Raw genomic sequence first — 22,067 nt, forward strand, 5'->3', positions numbered from 1 at the left:
AGCTCATGGCTGATCATGTGGCTTTAGGCTCTGGCTCTGCAACAGCAGAATCGTTAACATTCTGCAGAAACATCTTCCCTCCCATATCGTGGATATTAATTATTAAAGGCTCCAAAGCCCCCATATTTTTTCCCCCTATCTATTTAACACAGCCCAAGCCCTATCAGACATTCAGTTTGTTTGGAGTGATATTAAACACTTCCAGGTGCAAGGGTATAAAAACCAGGAAGTGTCACAGTAGGTGTTTTGCTCTGCTCCTCTTTGTCCTGGGTTGGGGAGCTGAAAGACTGAAAGACTGAAGTCAGCAACACAGTTTTCATCCAGTCCATACAGAGCTATATAACATACTCCATTAAACAACATAAAAAGACAGGCGTGACAGTCCAGCTATAAAACCAGTGACTAAACACAACAGATTCAGCCAGCGGGTCTTTTTTTAATCACACAGTAATCTAGTTTTTTCATTGTCATAACACAATTGCAATAAAGGTACCAACTCTGACTATTTTCCGCAATTATCTCCAAATCACTGTTGACTCTTTCCACAGGTGGCAGTTGTGCGGACTCAGAGGAGCGTCTGATGAACTGGCTGCTTAGAAACGATCGCTACAACAAGCTGATCCGCCCAGCTGTGAACAGGACAGAGCGGGTCACTGTCAAACTACAGGTGTCCCTGGCCCAACTCATCAGTGTGGTCAGTCTCATGATAGCCATTCCATAGAGCCAGCTAGAGGCCCTGAGACGGAGAGGAGAGATGGGGCAGATGAGGGAGACCACAGAGGGAGAGGAGAGACCAGAGATGAGAAAACAGAAAGGGAGAGCAGAGCTCAGAGGAGTCAGTGGCAACCATGTTAATTACTTACACACATTCTACTGAAAGGCCCTGGCCCTAATGACAGCATGGGTATAGGATGGATCTGGCAGGGCTCTACGTCTCTGTCATGTCCAGATTGAAACTTCAGCTCATTGCCTAAGAAAGAGCTGTAAAGCTGCCTCAGGAGAGGACGTTGGAGTCCCACACTGATTTACAGGGTCCTCCCTTCCTCCCTGCCCTGGCATGGCCCAGAGAATATCATCAGGACACATACATTCTCTGTTTATGGCCTCTTATTGTCCTCCTCTTTGGTAATTGAAATGTGAATGTCCTGTAAAGTGTAATGGTATGAGAAGTGTGACATATTTGTTTTAAAGCATTGTGCTGCTGCGTGCATTGGAGGTTTGCCCACTCTGCTACCCACTCCTTTTTAGGGGTGTTCATTTTACTTGCTGTTCAGAGTTGATGCAAGCGCTCTGTGGATTTATCAACAGGTCCAACGGCGCTCAGATGGCAGATGTGTCCCAGGCGAGGGTGTCATTTATCTTAACAATTGACCCCATGTGCAGGGAATTTATTCAGTGTGAAAACACATCTCTCACTTTTACTCTCTTCTAAATCAAGCATGTGCACTAGATGAATGTGTGCTGGAGTCTGTATGTGTGTTTTGTCATTAAACATGCTTTGTGTATCGTATAGTAAATAGTCTGTTTTTAAATGAAGCTAACACTCCACCGCCTTTTTAATTTCCAGAATGAGAGAGAGCAGATTATGACCACCAATGTTTGGCTCACACAGGTAAGTGTGAAGATTATGGTCCTATCCTACTAATCATTCATTACTCAGACTGTCCCCTCGTCCGTCTCCAGCTCCAGTGTCCTTCTCATTGAACCTGAATTGAAGCAGAACTATGCCTCTGACTCAGACAATCCGGAACAGAACAGAATGATAATTGTGCCCACACCCTTCACCACTTTTCATTTCAATGATAATTAATTGTGTAATTGGGAATGATCTGGTGTTGGCAGAGAGTCCTTATGTGACTGAGTGTAACAGTCAGAACAGTGAGGGTAGCCTATCAGTTAAGAGCGCTGGGCCAGTAACTGAAAGGTCTCTGGTTCGAATCCCTGAGCTGACTAGGTGAAACATGTCTCTATGTACCCTTGAGCAAGGCACTTAACACTAATTGCTTATCTAAGTTGCTCTGGATAAGAGTGTGTGCTAAATGACTACAATGTAAAATATGTAACCCCCTGTCTCTCCAGCACTGGGATGACTACAGGCTATCATGGGACCCTTCTCAATATGATGGCATTGACAAGCTTCGTATTCCTTCCAGACACATCTGGCTACCTGATATTGTGCTCTATAACAAGTAAGTATTCATTGTCCAGATATATTTTCCAAATGATGTGCACATTTTCTCATGTAATTTACGGATCATGAAAATCTAACTTGTGATTGTAATACATTTTCTCATAAAGACATAATACGTTTCTGTAATAGAGTCCTCTCCCCCTACCTCCCTCATCACTCTCTCCATAGTGCGGATGGAACCTATGAGGTAACAGTCTTCACCAATGCCATTGTCCAGTTCAACGGCAGCATCGTCTGGCTCCCTCCGGCCATCTATAAGAGTGCCTGCAAGATCGAGGTCAAGCACTTCCCCTTTGACCAGCAGAACTGCACGCTCAAGTTCCGGTCATGGACCTACGACCACACCGAGCTCGATTTGGTCCTGAAGACAGGGGTGGCCAGCATGGACGACTTCACTCCCAGTGGGGAATGGGACATCTTGGCCCTGCCGGGCAGGCGGACGGTTAACCCTCTGGATCCTACCTACGTGGACCTCACCTATGACTTCATCATCAAGAGGAAGCCACTGTTCTACACCATCAACCTAATCATCCCCTGTGTCCTCATCACCTCTCTGGCCATCCTGGTCTTCTACCTGCCGTCTGACTGTGGGGAGAAGATGACTTTGTGTATCTCAGTCCTCCTGGCCCTCACTGTGTTCCTCCTCCTGATCTCCAAGATCGTCCCTCCCACCTCGCTGGACGTGCCTCTGATCGGGAAGTACCTAATGTTCACCATGGTGCTGGTTACCTTCTCCATCATTACCAGTGTGTGTGTTCTCAATGTACACCACCGCTCCCCCAGCACACACACCATGCCCCCCTGGGTCAAGGTAGTGTTCCTCAACAAGCTGCCCCATCTGCTCTTCATGAGACGCCCGCAGAATAACTCTGCCCGCCAGCGGCTACGCCAGCAGAGACAACTCCGAGCTCGCAGGTCCATCCTGGCGGACCTGGGCTACCCTGCCACCACCGCTGCCGCCATGTCTTCCTCTTCTGCCTTCCTCTCCTCTGCCTCGGCCTTCGCCTCCCCGGGACACTTTTACAACAAAGTCACAGCGCCGCTGGGGTACACCCACACCTTCAGGAAGGGGGAGGCCCGCTCCACCGAGTTCCTGCCCAACAGCTTCTCCTCCTCCCAGGACCTCCGCCAGAGAGGCAGCCCAGACTGGGGGGGAGATGTACAGGAGGCAGTGGACGGGGTCCGCTTCGTGGCTGATCACATGATGGGGGACGATGATAACCAGAATGTAAGTGAACCATGACCGTGTCAATGGGGTTAGTGTTGTGAAATGAGCTGGAGTTAGGACTCAAAGCAGTGTTTTCTATCCTTGGTCCTGCAGAGACGTAGTGTGTACAGCTTAGTACTTTAACACCTGGCTCCACTAATGATCATGACCGTGATCAGCTGGACCAGTTGTGTAAGTGCTGGGCTAGGACAAAAGCCTGCACACGCTGTGGTCCTCAAAGACCAGGAATGAAGAATACTAGGATGTGAGGTAGTTGAGAATAAAATCCAGTAAAATGACACAGACTGTTGTAATAGATTGTTTTCTTAAACAAATCAATGTAAAAGTGAGGTGACCAGGCTTGAAAAATTTCCACTTTCAAAAACTGCTAAGAACAGCAGAGGAGAGGGGTGAAAGGGTCAATAGCTTTTACAAGGTCTGGCTCAGTAATATTTAGACTGGTGCTTTCGCTTTGTTTCTTCATCTTATATTACATTTGCATAATGTTTTACTCAATCACATATTGTACTCCATACCCAATTTCTGCATGTCACAGGTGCATGATAGTAATATGACCATACCTTATTCTCTGTGTGTTCCCAGGTGATTGAGGACTGGAAGTATGTGGCAATGGTGGTGGACCGTATGTTCCTGTGGATCTTTATAATAGTGTGTGTGACTGGAACCCTGGGTCTCTTCCTCCAGCCTCTATTTCAGCATTCAATAGTCCCCATCCAGCAGCCCAGCTCAGACACACCCCATACCTGAACATCCCCAAGACGTATGGTGGTCATACATAGAAATAAGGGTCATAGAACATCAACCAACGCCATGTGGCCTACAGGTCTCAGTGTCTCTTTCTGTTTCTACTACCTGGTCCTAACATGACACAACGGTACAATGAAGAGTTGACTTTTTTCATGTAGTTGAAGCAGAGATACAAAGATGTCCCTCTAAAACTAGACTGAAAGTACAAACATTACCCGGGTGGAGTAATAACCCACATAATACAGAGATATGTCAGATATCATTTGACTCCTATCCATGTTATGTCACCCTGTTGTTGAAATGTAAAGTGTCATGAAAAAAATCTATAAATGTATAAAAAGTTCAGTGAGTTTGATTAAATTCATTAACACCCAATGAAGTCTAAAGTGGTGGAGTACTTCATGAAATGATGTTCAGTGTGATAAAATAAAATAGCTTGACTCAGTTAAAGCAATTTTCAAAGTGCAAATCAGAATATTAGGTCACGTTGATAAGATGGATATTGGGCAAAATCATGTAGCTCAGAACATTATGACTCAAGCTAGGGTGTTATAAAGAGGCCTCCTAACTGATACACCCCATATATAAAATGAGTTGGTGTATGAGTTACAAGTCTATAACATGTGAATTACTGGGGATATTCCCCACAGATGTAGGGTTTTGAAGCAATAAACAGTTGCAGTTTAAAAACATATTTGTACTTTTTATTTGGTTATATGTACGTTTCCTGATTTATCCATGAACAGAAACATACAGACAGAAACGTAAAGGCAGTAAGCCTAATAGTGAAACATATTGTGCCATCTACTGGCCACATTGTAGATGCCCACTCTGGCAACACATCCGTTGACATTGCACGGACTCTCTTGCTCTAGGTATCAATCTCTCCTTTGATCAATCGCCAGAGCCCTGTTTATCACCGACTTTCTGTCACATCAGCTGCTAATGACAAGGCAAAGCAGCTTTGTTCCTGACTCAATAAACATGTGAATCTCCTACCTCAACTGATGATATGTGATTACACTGACAGTTTGAACATCAGCCTGCCTACTGGGGTGTTTAGGTATATCGCACTGACATCTAGGAAATGTGCAAGCTGGGTGCTTTTGACCTAATATGATGAAAGATTGTACCCTTTTAATATGCTTACACGTCTCCGAAAGAGTAGCCTCTCTACTAAATGGGATCTTTATCATCTTTGTTGGTCTGTCTTGCCAATGTTTATAGTACTGTACCTATGTCTTGATGTTCATGTTTCTGGTTTTTGTTTTGTCTGGATTTTGGGGGTGGAATTACAATAATAGTGTTCAAATAATTGTAAATAATGCTTTATCTATACAGCCACACTGGCATGACAATAACATAACAGCACACATCTGTTTTATCAGCTCGATAAGCACAGATGTAACATGTTAACACAGCCCACCGAATTGATTACAGCAGCAAGCCATTATTATTTTTGACATACCTTAGGAGAGACCGTGGCAATAGGCAGGATTCCTACTCTTAATGGAAGTGGATTGATGGTTTGAAGCTGCATCCGAAGTAATAAATGAAAATGGGATTGCAGGTTAATGGAAGTCTAGCCTCCGATATGAGGTGTGTGAAGGTTGCTTGTCAAGAGGGGTTTGAGGGTGGGGGTGCCTGGCCTGGGCTTTGTGTGTGCTTTAGTGTGAGTGCAGTTGAGAGCGTCTTTCAGACTCAGTCGATGACCTCTCTTGGAACTACCCCATCATATTTTTCCTGCAATTTTGCTTGAATACCTTGCACGCACTGTAAAACACATTGGTGCGTTGTAAGTGTTTTATCGTAACGCTGCTGTTTAACCTTTTCCTGGCTCTTCTTCTGTCCATTGTGACTTGAAGAACAATAGTATATTGTACAATGCACGTAAAAAGTTACCTCGTCAGCACAAGACGTCGATGACTGAATGGCGCAACAGTATACCTCTGTCCATGGTGAGGAAATCTTGGTTCGCGTGAATTGAAGTGGTCTTGCCTTTGAAACCCCAGATACTGTACTTTTCCCCACAGTTCTAACACTCACATGGTGTGCCACTTTACATTATACAACAGACTACACCAAGTCTGCCAGGTATATTCAGCTGCTTTCATACATCTGAACGAATCATTGATTCACTGTCAACAAGGAATTTCGCTTGAATTTGTAAACTGAACTCCAGTAACGTCCTCATAAACCCACCCAAATAGTCTCCTAGCCCCACGCAAATAGAATTGAGCAATCGATTCTGTTGAGTTGACACACTGCATTCTACAGGCCGAGGCCAGAAATCAAATACATGACGTTCGTTATTAGTGATACAAACGTCGAATATGAAAGCAGTCTAATGGCGAGGTGATTCCAATTCCTGAAATTACCCGGCCGTGGGGGTTATAGTGGCGACGTTATGATTGACTACCCTGGTTTCGCACCCTCCCTCTCCTGCATTCCTCCCTCACTCGTTGCTTCCCAGCATCTGTAGCAGTTTGTCGGCACCGCGCGCTTTTATTACTTCCACTTCCCACTTTCTCTCTTCTTCTGCCTCCCTTTGTCGTCCGTGTCCTGATAGATTGAGGATTCATTTTCTGCAATCCTTAACAATGATCTTCATTTTTTTCACATGTTCGTTCTTTCTTTTCTTTTTGTCGGGTGAGTAGCGTATAGTTTACCTTGATATGAGCCCTCTACTTGTTGCTTTAAGTGCAATCATGCTGTATTCAATTCAAGTAATATCAGATACCGAACATAATGATAGCCAATAATGACAATGATAAAACGGAGTATTTGTTGCATGGATAGTCTATACATGGAACGCCTATAAAGGGCACAATTAATATAAATTACATTTTATATTTTAGTTATTGGCCTATTGTTTTTTACATTTGTTGGCGTGGATGTCATTAAGAAGTAGACCGTTAAATATCTGATTTTTGTGGTTTCCTGATGTTTTTAGTGAACCTCAAAATCAGGAGAACTGACGTTTTGTTCATTATGTGCTATAGCCTAATACTTTCAGCAAAGACGTCAACGTTATAAACCATTCCCATATTTGTCGCACCTATTTTTTATTTTAAACGGTACGTGCCATTCATTGTATATAAACCATTGATAAATGGTTGTACATTTATTTCGTTTATTGAAAAGCAAAGCATGTTGCTGACATTTGATGTAAATCTTCGGTCACTCAGATGTGCGATTTCTTTGATTCCAAGGTAGCCTACTGTCTGAGTCATTTGCATTAGGCTACTGTATGAAATCTGACCTTCAAAGAAAATAATGCCACTCTCCCTGCTTGGCAATCTAAACTGGGAAAAAACTGTCTAACTGAAAACGAAAAAACGAACCTACCTGTTGAATTAACTCAGGGACGAAAATATAGTATATAGTTAGAAAATAGGGACAATTGAGGGATTGTCATTGGCTAAGGAGAACACCAAATAAGGCCAAAATAATTAGTCACTCAGGATCAGTCTACTCTACAACAAGAATACTGAAAGATGGACTTGTCCACTCCATCAGCATAGGCTACAACAGGTTCTTTACCTTTAAGTTTTACTGATGCTGTCTATGTCTAACCCTCCACCCCCACCTCGCTTATTCAGGAGGCTCCTGCTCTGAGGCAGAACACAGGTTGTTCTCAGTGATATTCTCCAGCTACAATCAGTACATCCGCCCAGTGGAGAATGTGTCTGACCCAGTTATCGTGCAGTTTGAGGTGTCCATGTCCCAGCTGGTCAAAGTGGTGAGTGTGTGTGTGTGTGTGTGTGTGTGTGTGTGTGTGTGTGTGTGTGTGTGTGTGTGTGAGAGAGAGAGAGAGAGAGAGAGTGTGTGTGTGTGTGTGTGTGTGTGTGTGTGTGTGTGTGTGTGTGTGTGTGTGTGTGTGTGTGTGTGTGTGTGTGTGTGTGTGTGTGTGCGTGTGTGTGTGTGTGCGTGTGAGAGAGAGAGAGAGAGTGTTTGTGTGTGTTTGTGTGTGTGTGTGTGGGGGGGGGGGGGGGGGTGAGAGAGAGAGAGAGAGAGAGAGAGATATGGTGACTCTGCGTCCTCAGTGCCTCTGCTGTGCTGTATGTCTCCCTGGGGTTTGAGAGTTCCACTCTCGGACAGTGGAGCGTATATATCACACAGTACAGTCTGTGAGAGGCCAGACTCTGACAGGGAGAAACAAATCATTCCATAAATAACATATTGAGCACAGAGCTTCTGTGCATTCTCTTAAATTAATATGCATTGATTCAGGGTGATGAAAGCCCATGTTGAGAGCAGCTGTGTGGGAGGATGGAGGTGTCAAACTCAACTATATGTGAATGGTTTCGTATGAGGGACCAATGTGAAGAGTTGGGCATGGTTTGGGTGCTATCCAGGACACCTGAGATGTGTCCTGCTGTAAATGAGACTCTCTGGGGCTAGTGGGTGATATCAGCCTGAGCCTGGACCCAACGGAGCCTGTCACAGCGAACGGCTACGTTGGTGTGTGGTTGGCCAAGAGAAAATGGGAAATTTCAGCTCTTCCCTCACTCCTCCCATCTCTGTGCAGGCAGCCCCTTTCACTCAATCACTGCCACTTCGAATGAGTGCCCCTGGTTTTAATGCCTGGTTTTGGCCGGGCGCACTGTGAGGAGATTGGACGAGGAGAGTGGCAGCTGTTTCACCAGCCTCAAACTGCCCCAGAGTGGATTACTTTAATTACACAAAAAAGGGGAGGGAAGAAGGGCGTCATTCACAAATGAACAGATGTATTATTATACCACAATACTGTCTGGACCCTTATGTAACAGGGATCTTGATGTGCTGGGTATTGCCACATAAAATCACTCAGGAACTTACTCCCTGTGTATACTTTATAACATTAAAAAAAAAAAACATTTGGGCCACTTTGTGCTACATCAGGCCTTATACAACTAGCATTGGAATAACCTGTGTGATTACTGTGACAGATAGAAGCTAGGTACATTCAGTTCAGGAGCACTTATCCATGTCTTGTCATGATCTGTGTTTATTATGGCTCCACATTGTGAGCAAGTTCACATTAAATATTGAATAAAACAGGACCACCACGAGTCGATTCCATTTCAGTAAATATCCTCTGTAGAGCTTTCCTTTGGAGGAACTGGGCTCCAATCCAGAACCTCTCTTTACTGAACATGACACAGAGATAGAGTATTTCTCATATTTCCCTGACCTCAGCCCATTTAACAGCACAGAAGAACTTCCTGTTTTGATGGATTACAATTATTTCCTCCCCATGCCTCACGCCCCTCCAACCCTTCTACAACTGGGATACTTCAGCCTACTTACAGCTGGATTATTAGTTAATTTAAAATGCACATTCTTCCAGGTGGCTCAGACATAATCTCTCATTTAAATAATGTACAGTCACTGGTTCCTCAGTCTGCCTGGAGGGACATACAGGGCTGGCCTAGTTCTGCAACCCCAGAACCACCTGTACTGTATCTGTCACGCGGGACTAGGTGGGCGAAAGAACCAGACGCAGAGAGAGAGAGCCGCTTGGGAAAAATATTCCTTTTTTACTCTTAACCAAAACTGAATAAGCCCGAACATCCAGGGCGCAGAGAAACACTTGCCAACAACCCAAAACACACACACGTAACAAAAAACAATCCCGCACAAAACAAGGGCGGGTCAAACTCCTAAATATAGGGAAGCTCATTACGAAACCAAAAACCACAGGTGCAACTAATAAGACAAAACAAACAGACAAACGAAAAAGGGATCGGTGGCGGCTAGTAGGACGGTGACGACGACCGCCGAGCACCGCCCGAACAGGCAGGGGAGTCAACTTCGGCGGAAGTCGTGACAGTATCGACCTGCAGCAGTCTTCCTCATCTTAGAGCCAACACCTAGAGTGTCTCCTGGGAGCTCATCAGGACACATTAATGGTTAATGTTATGAGCTGGGTTCTGTCTGTCGGTCTGTTGGTCTGTCTGTCTGTCGCTGTCTGTCTGTCTGGGAAAATCTCAATTGTTTTTGTTCGCCTCCTCTCCTCTGTCCTCAAAGGTAATTGAGGAGCGAAGGTGAGGAGATGAAACGTGGAAACAAATGCGCTTGTATGAAATGAGACTGTCCTTCTCCACTCAGGCAAATAACCTTTATAGGGGTGGAATCTCTAAATAAATGTGTAAAGTGGTCAAAACTGATGAAGCTGGTTGTAGAAAACATTTTATAGATGAGAAGATAAGTAGCGTATCATTTTTAAATGTGTCCATACTTTTCGCCTTGTAAAAAAACAGCAGCTGATTCAAAGGGTGTGTCACAGATTCAAAAACACTTCCACGCTAGCCACCGAAAGGATACTTATGAGTATCCGCTGTGAGAGGAGGATATAGAGGAGTAGAGGACACTTCTCCATTCACCTACTAACCTATTGACGCCCTCCTCGACCGCTCAACCATTTATCGGTTTCTGGGTCATGGAGGAGAGGAGGACAGAGGAGTCGAGGAAAGGACAGACTTTTGCCCAATTGAGAATCTCCCTCTCTCTACTTCTTTCTCTATTTTTTTATTTTTCCATACTCCCCTCTTCCCTTCCACCTGAGCTGAGACAGTGTCAGGCCCTAACTAGCACATCGTGAGAGACAGCCTGCAGCCCGAGGGCCTAGAGGTTGAAGCCGTCATATAGTGTATGGCATGCCTCTGGGCTGGAGGACCCAGGTGTTCCTCTCCTCTCAGTGTAGTGTCCTCCTCCCTGTGTAACTCCAGCCAGGGTTAGACCCAGGACAGAACGCTCTGTTCACCCTTCCATCCTGTATGGGAGATGATTGCTCCTGACAGTGTGCCCCCTTTCTAACTCTACAGTTATTGAACCCCCACATTTTGCCTCTGGTCAACTTGTCCTTCTGAGAGTAAATTCTTATTTTCTTTCTCAGGATGAAGTTAACCAGATTATGGAGACAAACCTGTGGCTGAGACATGTAAGTACACTCTTCATCCATCTCCTACTGTATGTGTATATACATTTTCTGTTTAAACAAATCATTCCACTACATGTACCTGACCTACTGGGCTCCCGAGTGGCGCAGCGGTCTAAGGCACTGCATCTCAGTGCTAGAGGCATCACTACAGACCATGGTCTGATTCCAGGCTGTATCACAACCGGCTGTGATTGGGAGTCCCATAGGGTGGTGCACTATTGGCCCAGTGCCGTCCGGGTTAGGGTTTGGCAGTGGTAGGCCATCATTGTAAATAAGAATTTGTTCTTAAAAACTTCTTTGTGATAGGGGGCAGCATTTTCACTTTTGGATGAATTGCGTGCCCATAGTGAACTGCCTCCTACTCTGTCCCAGATGCTAATATATGCATATTATTATTACTATTGGATATAAAACACTCTGAAGTTTCTAAAACTGTTTGAATGATGTCTGTGAGTATAACAGAACTCATATGGCAGGCAAAAACCTGAGAAAAAATCCAAACAGGAAGTGAGAATTCTGAGACTGGTCAATGTTCAACTCATCGCCTATTCAATTCCCTGTAAGATATGGATCTGTTTGCACTTCCTACGCCTTCCACTAGATGTCCACAGTCTGTAGAACGTGGAATGAAGCCTCTAGTGTTATGTGGGGCCGGTTGGGAGTTGTTTCAGTCATTGGCCAGTTCCTGGTCACACGCGTTCCAAACGAAATCTTCTTGGTTTACATAACTTCAAGAGACACAAAGGAATTCTCCGGTTGGAACGTTATTGGATAGTTATGATAACAACATCCTGAAGATTGATTCTCTACTTAGTTTGACCAGTTTATTCGACCTGTTATATAACTTTTTGACGTTTTCGTCCGAGTTCGCCTGCATCTGCGTGAGCGTTTGGACATGTGCACTAAACATGCTAGCAAAAGTAGCTACTTAGACATAAGTAATGGACATTATCGAACAAAACAACGATTTATTGTGGAACTAGGATTCCTGGGAGTGCATTCTGATGAAGATTATCAAAGGTAAGGGAATATTTACGATGTAATTTCTGTTGACTCCAACATGGCGGAGAAATGTTGTTATTTTTGAGTGCCGTCTCAGATTATTGCATGGTGTGCTTTTTACGTAATAAAAAAAAATAATCTGACACAGCGGTTGCATTAAGAACAAGTGTATCTTTAATTCTATGTAAAACATGTATCTTTCATCAAAGTTTATGATGAGTATTTCTGTTATTTGACTTGGCTCTCTGCAATTTCTCCGGATATTTTGGAGGCATTTCTGAACATGGTGCCAATGTAAACCGAGATTTGTGGATATAAATATGCACATTATCGAACAAAACATAAATGTATTATGTAACATAATGTCCTATGAGTGTCATCTGATGAAGATCATCAAAGGTTAGTGATTAATTTTATCTCTATTTCTGCATTTTGTGACTACTATCTTTTGCTGGGAAAATGGCTATGTTTTTCTGTGGCTATGTACTGAGCTAACATAATTGTTTGGTGTGCTTTCGACATAAATCCTTTTTGAAATCAGACATGTTGCCTGGATTCACAACATGTGTAGCTTTAATTTGGTGTCATTCATGTGTGATTTCATGAAAGATAGATTTTTTTGAATTTGGCGCGCTACATTTTTTCTGGCTTTTGGCCTACCGTCCCACATATCCCAGATAACTGACTTGCCCAGTTAAATAAAGGTTAAAAAAAAATATATATATATCAATAAACTATCATACATGATTCCTGGAGGCCATAATGATATCTTACATTATTCATCAGGAAAATGCTTTTAACCCTCCGGATATTAACCTTCTGACAGAGGTTTATGAGCCATAGATTTACCCTGCCATGACTGGGTTACATTTCTATCCAGAGATGATATCTAGAGATGATATTCGGAGATGATATCTGGATATTATATCCAGAGATAAAATCCAGAGATAATATCCAGAGATAATATGCCAAGACTGGGTTACATTTCTATCCAGAGATAATATACCATGACTGGGTTACATTTCTATCCAGAGATAAGGCACAGTATATGATCACATGGTGTAGGGCTACAGAGAATACAAGGGACTGTACTGTTGCATGGTTTTCTGGTTTTGTCACATGATTGGTGCTGGTGATATTGTTGTGATACACGCTAAGATGAGCTCATTCTGAGGGAAATTAACCGGAACTGGTTTCCAGATCCATATTAATCTGAACCACATATCCACATCTGTGCTTAACCCTCATTCATCTTATACATGACCATCTGTTTGTCAACATACCTAGTATAAGGGACCGTGTGTATATGGTAACAACCCAGTCACATGTCAATACAGCCGAGCCAATCACAAGAGGGTTGTGAAGAACCACTTAATTGAAAAACGTGGCCATCCGTTAATTGAATGGTTAATTAGATGAAACAGTAGCTTTAGACCTGGAGGTCATGGGGAGACACAACCTCTGTGCTGTAGGACTGTGTCACTTACATATTCTCCCTCTTAGGTCATAAGAAAGCTATAACTGTTTCGTCTAATTAACCTTCAATTAACGGATTTGAATGGTGTAGGGTTTTTACCATATACACACGGTCACTTATACGAGGTATGTTGACAAGCAGATGGTCATGTATAAGATGAATGAGGGTTAAGCACAGATGTGGATATTTGGTTCAAAAAACGTGTCCATCCGTTAACTGTCAATGGGTCAAACATATAGAACGTAGAATTTGAAATGTGTGTGTGTTTTATAAAAGAGTTGTATCTAATGATATGAGACAACCTACTACCTCTTCAGATCTGGAATGACTACAAACTGAGGTGGGATCCCAAAAACTTTGGAGGAGTGGAGTTCATTCGAGTGCCTTCCAGCAGGATATGGAAGCCAGATATCGTGCTGTACAATAAGTGAGTTAAACAAGAGTTACGTCTACACAACAATATTGATTCATTCAATTGCAATAATAATATGTACCATGCATAACTGAGTTCAAGGATTTCTTCGATGACATTGAAATGACAGAGTAGATGATCCAAAACCAGGACATGACACTCATTTCTTATATTAGACCATCATATACTGTAGATTATTTATGTAGTTACTAAATATTCTTAATGGCGTGCATGTAAAGTCTATTAGACAGTGTTATCAAATGATGGAGCCTCGGGGCTTCTTTCTGATTAATTTAGCTGAGGGACAACAGTCTGTTGTTTATATTACATCCTTCCAGTGTAATCTTCAATGACTCATCCACCCTCCTCCATCGCTGTTGTCTCTCTGTCTCTGTCTCGCTGTCTCTCTCTTTCTCTCTCTCTCTGTCTTTCCCTCTCTGTCTTTCCCTCTCTATCTCTCACTCTCTATCTCTCACTCTCTATCTCTCTCCCTTTCTCTCCCCCACTGTTTCTTTCTCTCTCTCTTTCGCTGTCTCCTCCCCCCTCCCCTCTCTCTCTCTCTGCGCCACAGTGCAGTAGGAGATTTCCAGGTGGACGATAAGACCAAAGCCCTGCTTCGCTACAACGGGGATGTGACCTGGATCCCTCCGGCCATCTTCAAGAGCTCCTGCAAGATTGACGTTACCTATTTCCCTTTCGACTACCAGAACTGCACCATGAAGTTTGGCTCTTGGACTTATGACAAGGCCAAGATAGACCTGGTTCTGATTGGCTCCACCATCAACCTCCATGACTTCTGGGAGAGTGGCGAGTGGACGATTATCAACGCCCCGGGTTACAAACACGACATCAAGTACAACTGCTGTGAAGAGATCTACACAGACATCACCTACTCCCTGTACATCAGACGGCTGCCTCTCTTCTACACCATCAACATGATCATCCCTTGTCTGCTCATCTCCTTTCTCACTGTGCTGGTCTTCTACCTGCCTTCTGACTGTGGGGAGAAGATCACCCTCTGTATCTCCGTCCTCCTCTCTCTCACTGTGTTCCTCCTGGTCATCACCGAAACCATCCCGTCTACGTCGCTGGTCATCCCCCTCATCGGGGAGTACCTCCTCTTCACCATGATCTTCGTCACCCTCTCCATTGTCATCACCGTGTTCGTGCTGAACGTGCACTACCGCACGCCCAAGACCCACACCATGCCGTGCTGGGTGCGCAGTGTCTTCCTGGGGCTTCTACCCAGGGTCATGTTCATGACCCGGCCGAAGAGGGACCCTGAGAGGCTGCCTGGGGGGGTGGTTCAGCAGCTGATGCCCCCAGCCTCGCGACCCTGTGTGGTCCACACCACAGGAACCCTGCAGGGGCAGCAGAAGCCCCAGGCCCTGGTCTCCACCGTGGCTGCCAGTGTGCTCCCAAGCCTGGCCCAGCGACAGCGCCTCTTCATCAGCACAGAGCTCACCAACCTCAATAACCTTAGCCTTGGTGGTGGTGGTGACTCGGTCAATGCGGGCTCCAGCTTCCTGTGTTGCGAGGGCCGCTGCAACTGCTGCTGGCGCCAGAGGTCCACCAAGCTGCCCACTGATACGGGAGGAGGGGGTGGAGGGGTGGGGAGCATCGGGACCCACAGTGGAGGAGGGGCTGCTGGGATTGGGGGGGTCTGTGGAGGCGGTGGAAGCTCCTGCTCCAGCTCAGAGTCTCTGGATGGCAGGCTGAGGACCCTGTCCCCTCACTTCTCACCGGAGGTCAGGGAGGCCATGGAAAGTGTCAAGTACATCGCCGAAAACATGAGAATACAGAACGAAGCCAAGGAGGTAAGTCGAGACGTATCACATGTATATCATTCACAATAGCTAAGAAAATATTCAAGGTCTATATCTACCATTTAGTGTCTCTGACAACTGTCTTTCAGGTCCAGGATGACTGGAAGTACGTTGCCATGGTGATCGACAGGATATTCCTGTGGGTGTTCATCTTGGTGTGTATCCTGGGGACCGCTGGGCTCTTTATCCAGCCCCTCCTATTGTTCGATATGTGACCCACTCATACACACAGCAATTACACAGTGACTGAGTGTTTTAAATCATACATATACAGTCACTTTGTGTGTCACCCAGTGATGCAGACCAAAGAAGCTGAGACGAACCAATACTGTGAACGGAAGGGAACCAGATTATGGAGGAAGGCAAGCAGCTGCCAGCTGTTCCATGTCACTTCTCAGTATGTAGATACATTTCTTATTGCTGAAGTCTGGTGTAGTAGTGATCACTTAGCTCCTGAGGACCAGACTCTGAAACCATGGCAACGTATAACTCCCGTGCTGCTGCCTACCCATTCCCTTTTTGTTTGCTTTGTGTAAATGACTTCATCATAGTGTCACTTGATTATGACTGGCACAAAGAACCACACTATCGTCAACAAAAGGACCGTGGCTAAAGGAACATCTATTGGACCAAAGGATCCCAAACATGTACATAGCAATGACTGCTTAAAGGGGCTTTCCAAAAGTACACAACAAGTGTCTCAAGTCAATTTCACAGCTTATTGAAGTCATATCATGTTTTCAAATGTTGAATATCACTGAGTCATTCTGATATTGTTATTTTGTGAAATATTAATGTATCCTATAAACACATGCTGTATGTTCTTGTTTACTACAACTATACAGTACCATTTCAATCTGATTCTAATGCTCATTAAGGTTTCAATAAGCCACAGTGTCATATAATATACGGATAAGCTATTCATAGAAATCACAAACTGTTGAACATTAAAAGGCTATGATGCAGGATGGGTAACGTTATTACACCATATAGGTGAATGTGGAAAAACTATGAATGCAACCTGAAATGCTTTTCATTGTGCTGTGAGGGGTGACACCATGTGGTTATTATCTGCTACTACAAGTGACCACAATATGATCCAGTGGTCACTTACCATATGTTTGCGATCAAAGACAGTTTTTTTTATTTGGTCTGGCGAAGCAAACACGACTTTGAAAACAGCTCTCTAAAGGCTCTTTCAACAGAAACGTCTGTCTGCCATGATCCATGGTCATAGGATGAAGTGACTTCTGCAGTGGACTGAACACATGCTAACCTACCTGTAAACTCATTGCATTCCCAAATCGATATTTCTCTCCCTTATGAAAATTGAGTTTGGAGGTCCAGCTGGCAGGCAGGATGTAGATGCGATTATCAGTAGCAGCAAGGCCATGTAGAGGCTGGGTATAACCCTGTTACATCCTCCCTGCCTCTCTGCCTCCCAGCCTGACCTCCCATCCCTGCCTCTCTAGCTCCCTGCCTGCCTCCCCTCTCTGGCCCGGGCCACCTTCTGCTTTATTGGACCACAATCAATATGGAGACCTGGTGATGAAGTACATCATTAGTCTGGGGCCTGGGCTACGGTCTTCATCTCACCATCCTACCGCTATGCCAAAGAGCATTTCTCCTGCTTTAACTTGACACTACTTATACTCTCTGTTAATAAGGAGGACGTGGTTGAGATCTCTTGTTATGTTGTACCATCATTCAAAAAACAGTTTGGTGTACAAGAGGAGGAAATGCACAATTATGAGTTATAGATATCTATGGCCTGTGGTATCTATGATAGAGAGTGATACATTTTAAAGAGGATTTTTGGGGAGCATTTCAATCGTACATTTAGGCAGACATGGAATCTCTGAATGTTGTTTCTGTGGCTGTAATCAGGTTGTCACTGAATCGTAACTGGATGTTAGCCAGCACAGTCACATTCTGTAGTACTCCATCCCTTCTGATAACATTCCCCCTGCTGATTGATTGAATTAAAGCTCACTCAGGGCTCATTTAAGTGAACTAGTTATCTGAGGGGGAGATCTGTAACAGACACAGTACTAAAGACTGAAGGTTGTGGGGGCTGAGGGGATGAGTGCATTTATAGAACAGCAATGGTTCCATGACCACACTTGTGTGATGTGTATCCTTGTCTGAGACCTGAAGAGTTGCATTGCATGCAGGTATACATGCATGCGTTGTGTCCCTGTCGGTCACACTTAAGAATTGTCCCAGTGTTTTTGTCAGTATGATATCATTTTGCATATTTTCATTTGAGAAGAAAGCAAGTTGAGATCATTGATTCCGTGCACCTGTTGTTCTTTTGAGCTATACATGGTCAATGTTAAATAATACATATAATCCTCCAGGTCTGTGGTGCAAACATATCTTGCAGCTGCGACAGTCCTACAAATACAGGAAATGACGTAATTCGTATTCACTATTCTTAGTTAACATGTCTCAACTAAAAGAATCCCTGTCTAGTTTCAGGTCCATACCACAAATGCACAAGGTAGAAAGAGTCAACCAACAAGTGTTTCAACAAGACTTGAACACAATGATCATGTTCATCCTCATCCTGTGTGAGTATATTTATGAAAATTAACCTGATATTGATTTAGTTTTAATTGAATTCAAACGTATTTCACATTTTGCTATTTAAATTGGTCTATGTGGTATCTTTTGAATGTATTTTCTCCTCTTAAGGTGCCTTGTCAAGAGAGGCCATGGTCCAAAACACAGGCAGGTCAAAGTCCATTCATTATTGAAGATGATTGAATTCTCTTTTAGATAATTACAATATGATACTCTACACATAAACGATTTACATATTGCAGATATTTTATGCGCCAAATAATTTTTATTTTCTGAAATATTAGCCAAGAAGATTTTTCCAGCAAAGATCTATTGGACTACTACAGGAACGATAATGGAGGGAAGTGACCTAGTGGTAAAATGTAGTACACATGGGCGCAAGGAAGACAAAGTGGCATATGTTTACTTGTGTATTAACGGGGTTGCAGTGGAACAGAAGAAAACTAAACAAGAAGACACCTTTTTCACCATGAAAAGTGTTACTGGCCAACAGAGTGGCAATTACAGCTGTGTGTTCTCTAAAACCCAGTTTCCATTCTCTGAAGTGCAAGGAAAAGGAGATAATTCACTTTCCATCCAGGTGATGGGTAAGGATCTTTTTACTGTCTGGATAGGTCATTGCTCTTAGACATTATTTGACACACACTGAGTGGACAAAACATTAGGAGTTGCACCCCCTTTTGCCTTCAGAACATCCTAAATTCGTTGGGGCATGGACTCTAAGGTTTCGAAAGCGTTCACAGGGATGCTGATTCATGTTGACTCCAATGCTTCCCACAGTTGTGTAAAATTGGCTGGATGTTCTTTGGGTGGTGGACCATTCTTGATACACAAACTGTTGAGTGTGAAAAACCCCAGGAGAGTGTTGCAGTTCTTGACACACTCAAACCGGTGCGCCTGACACCTACAACCATACGCCTTTCAAAGGCACTTAAATATTTTGTCTTGCCCATTCACCCTCTGAATGGCACACATACACAATCCATGTCTGATTTTTCTCAAGGCTTACTTACTTATTTAACCAGTCTCCTCCCCTTCATCTACACTGATTGAAGTGGATTTAACAAGTGACATCAATAAGGGGTCATAGCTTTCACCTGGATTCACCTGGTCAGTCTATGTCATGGAAAGAGCAGGTGTCCTTATTGTTTTGTACACTCAGTGTATATGGATATACTATCCTTTTCAATGTTTTTGATACATGTATATTTCAATGTGACTGCAATATTTTACACCTTACATGATTCCTGTCTCTTCCTGCTCATACAGACCGTATACTCCCTGCAGACATATCACTTGCAGGCTCAAGAACTGTGAGAAAGGGAGATGGTGTGGAGTTTAAGTGTACAATCTCAGACCCAAGTTTTCAAACAAAAAATACCAGTGACTTAGTTCACGCTTACCTCTGCAAGTATGGCTCTGTTGTTCAGATCCAGGTGTTTGATGTAAAGCGCACGGAGGTAACCTTTACGATTAAAAGTTTTAATAAGAATGACGCAGGTAACTACAGTTGTGTGCTTGATCTGCAATCAAAAACCCTCAAAGATAAAGACAGAACATTATATGGAAATAATGCAGTATTTCTACAGGTTAATGGTAAGAATGTATGGTGTTACTCTAAATACTTCTATATTGAAATAATATAGTCACTTCATACGTAACTAGTTGTTGATGGTTCATGGTTGCAGTACATTGTTACTATAGAAATGAGATGTATAACGACATGTCTGTTCTGCTTTCCAGTGTCCTGGAGTCACTTAATCACACCCGTGTTGTGCGCCTGTTTTCTTCTGATCTTATCACTGATAGTGGGCATACGGTGGCTGTTCATTAAACAAGGTCAGGCCATTTAACATGGACATTACTCTGGATATACAGGTCTAATTCATATAGAATAATGTTTATCAAACTAATACATTCCGTATCTGGATTGAATGAACTATCTGGATATCTGATATCATTGTTATGATAGTTAGCTTGAGTTTAACCAATAATGTTACATTTATTTTTTGACAGGAGCTTTACAATGTTATTGTGGAAGGTAAGCGTATAGTTTTCATTGCATTTCATAGCTAGTTTGTTTAGCATGATAATGTATAATGATTGAACGGTTCACATGTATATTTCCCCCAGAACACCACAACAGGAGGAGAACGATGTGCCAATGACAGGGGAGGGTGACGGTATGTTTTTTAAGCTTTCCCATAAAACTATTGTTCTATTAATGAACATTTATTTCACATTCTGGGATATTTCTTTGTCTTAGACAGAACGTCAAACGTGGAGGAAGAATCCAGGTAGGAAAACCATGTATTTTTTACATTTTAATTTATTATATCAAAATTCTTTCTTTGTATCTATTTGTATTAGTTTCTTTGAATATAAATGTCACAGACTACATTCTGTATTTCTACGGCAATGAAGCAATGGGGAAACACAAAGGTGTTATATTACTTAAGTACTAAAACATTAATGTAAAGTGTGCTGCTTCTATATAAAGGTGTATATGAATTAGATTAATATTTAATGGAATACGACAATCTAACAACAACTACCAATTTATAATAATCTGTATCTTGTTTATTTCTCAGTGATGAATTTGCCTGTGACAGTGAGGCCAGTAAGATAATATATATATTTTTTGGATAATGGTTAGCTGCATTAACTATGCTTTAAATTAAATGTAAGTGTGTTTTAAAATACTGACCATGCTGATACTAAGTAAATCGTCATGAATTTAGTTTCAGTGCCTTGCTTTAAAACAGGAGTCTATATTTCTTATTTTAAAATCTAATTTTAATCGTATCCCCCAAACAGGTGGGGAGGAGTACCAGGATGTGGGTGAGAAATGTTTAGATAATATGATGCTGCATAAACATGTACTGCTTATGATGTAAATTAAAAATGGGTATGTTTTTTCATTCTTACATTTGCAATACTGGGTAAATGGAAATAGATTTAAAAAACAGATTTTTAGCATCTTGAATAAAAAAAGGTTATTTAAATACATTGCTCTAATAAGAAAATAAGATATTTCATCTTCTAATCTCCCAAACAAATGATTCAACGTACCAACATTTGGGTGAGAAATGCTAAGATAATGGTCATGACTGAAATAATATGCAACGCCTTGAGTGAAAATAATGAATTGTTTTAACGGTTTTAACATCTTCTAATCAGGTGTTGAGATTGAGACATACCATGAGATGGGTGAGAAATGCTTAGATATTATGAAGCTTCATGGAAATGCAATGATTATATTGTGACATTTACAGTACTGGGTGAATGGTGATCTAACAGATTTCAGGGCCTTGGGTGATTGTTTTTGCTAAATAACTTGTTTTAATTATATATATTTAACTTCCATCTTCATATCTCCAAAACAGAGGATACCACGTACCAAGAAATTCCGGTGAGCTGTGAGTAATGATAACTAATGATTATAATGACTCTTAGTTATAGAGGCTTCCATGTCTACACTCAATTTCTTCCTCTTTTACTTTTCCATGCCTGTTGTAATTTTATATTTCAGGGTGAAACACGGAATATTAAACACGTTATAGTGCGTGTTCAAGGTGAGTTCAATATTTTGAAATAGTAATAATAGTAAGTTAGGTGTATTTTTGGGATTTCCATACGTCAGGCAGAACGAGTCAGGTTTTGTTTCACGGTA

The 22,067-nt window shown here is 42.7% G+C and overlaps 2 protein-coding genes across 2 annotated transcripts; both read left to right on the forward strand.

Annotated features, from left to right (window-relative positions):
• The first annotated feature begins 556 nt into the window (after nucleotides 1-556).
• Nucleotides 557-4,166, forward strand: LOC120052436 (neuronal acetylcholine receptor subunit beta-4-like). The gene is made up of 5 exons (XM_038999345.1): nucleotides 557-694; nucleotides 1,568-1,612; nucleotides 2,080-2,189; nucleotides 2,360-3,419; nucleotides 4,002-4,166. The coding sequence occupies exons 1-5, from the start codon at nucleotides 581-583 to the stop codon at nucleotides 4,164-4,166; spliced, it is 1,494 nt and encodes a 497-aa protein (XP_038855273.1). The 5' UTR covers nucleotides 557-580.
• A 3,706-nt stretch (nucleotides 4,167-7,872) lies between these two features.
• Nucleotides 7,873-16,574, forward strand: LOC120056066 (neuronal acetylcholine receptor subunit alpha-3-like). Its single transcript, XM_039004216.1, has 5 exons — nucleotides 7,873-7,908; nucleotides 11,047-11,091; nucleotides 13,888-13,997; nucleotides 14,554-15,799; nucleotides 15,898-16,574. Exons 1-5 carry the CDS (start codon nucleotides 7,888-7,890, stop codon nucleotides 16,021-16,023), a joined length of 1,548 nt encoding a protein of 515 aa, XP_038860144.1. The 5' UTR covers nucleotides 7,873-7,887; the 3' UTR covers nucleotides 16,024-16,574.
• The last annotated feature ends 5,493 nt before the right edge of the window (nucleotides 16,575-22,067 follow it).

Source organism: Salvelinus namaycush, chromosome 1, assembly GCF_016432855.1.
Source record: "Salvelinus namaycush isolate Seneca chromosome 1, SaNama_1.0, whole genome shotgun sequence".
Taxonomy (NCBI): domain Eukaryota; kingdom Metazoa; phylum Chordata; class Actinopteri; order Salmoniformes; family Salmonidae; genus Salvelinus; species Salvelinus namaycush.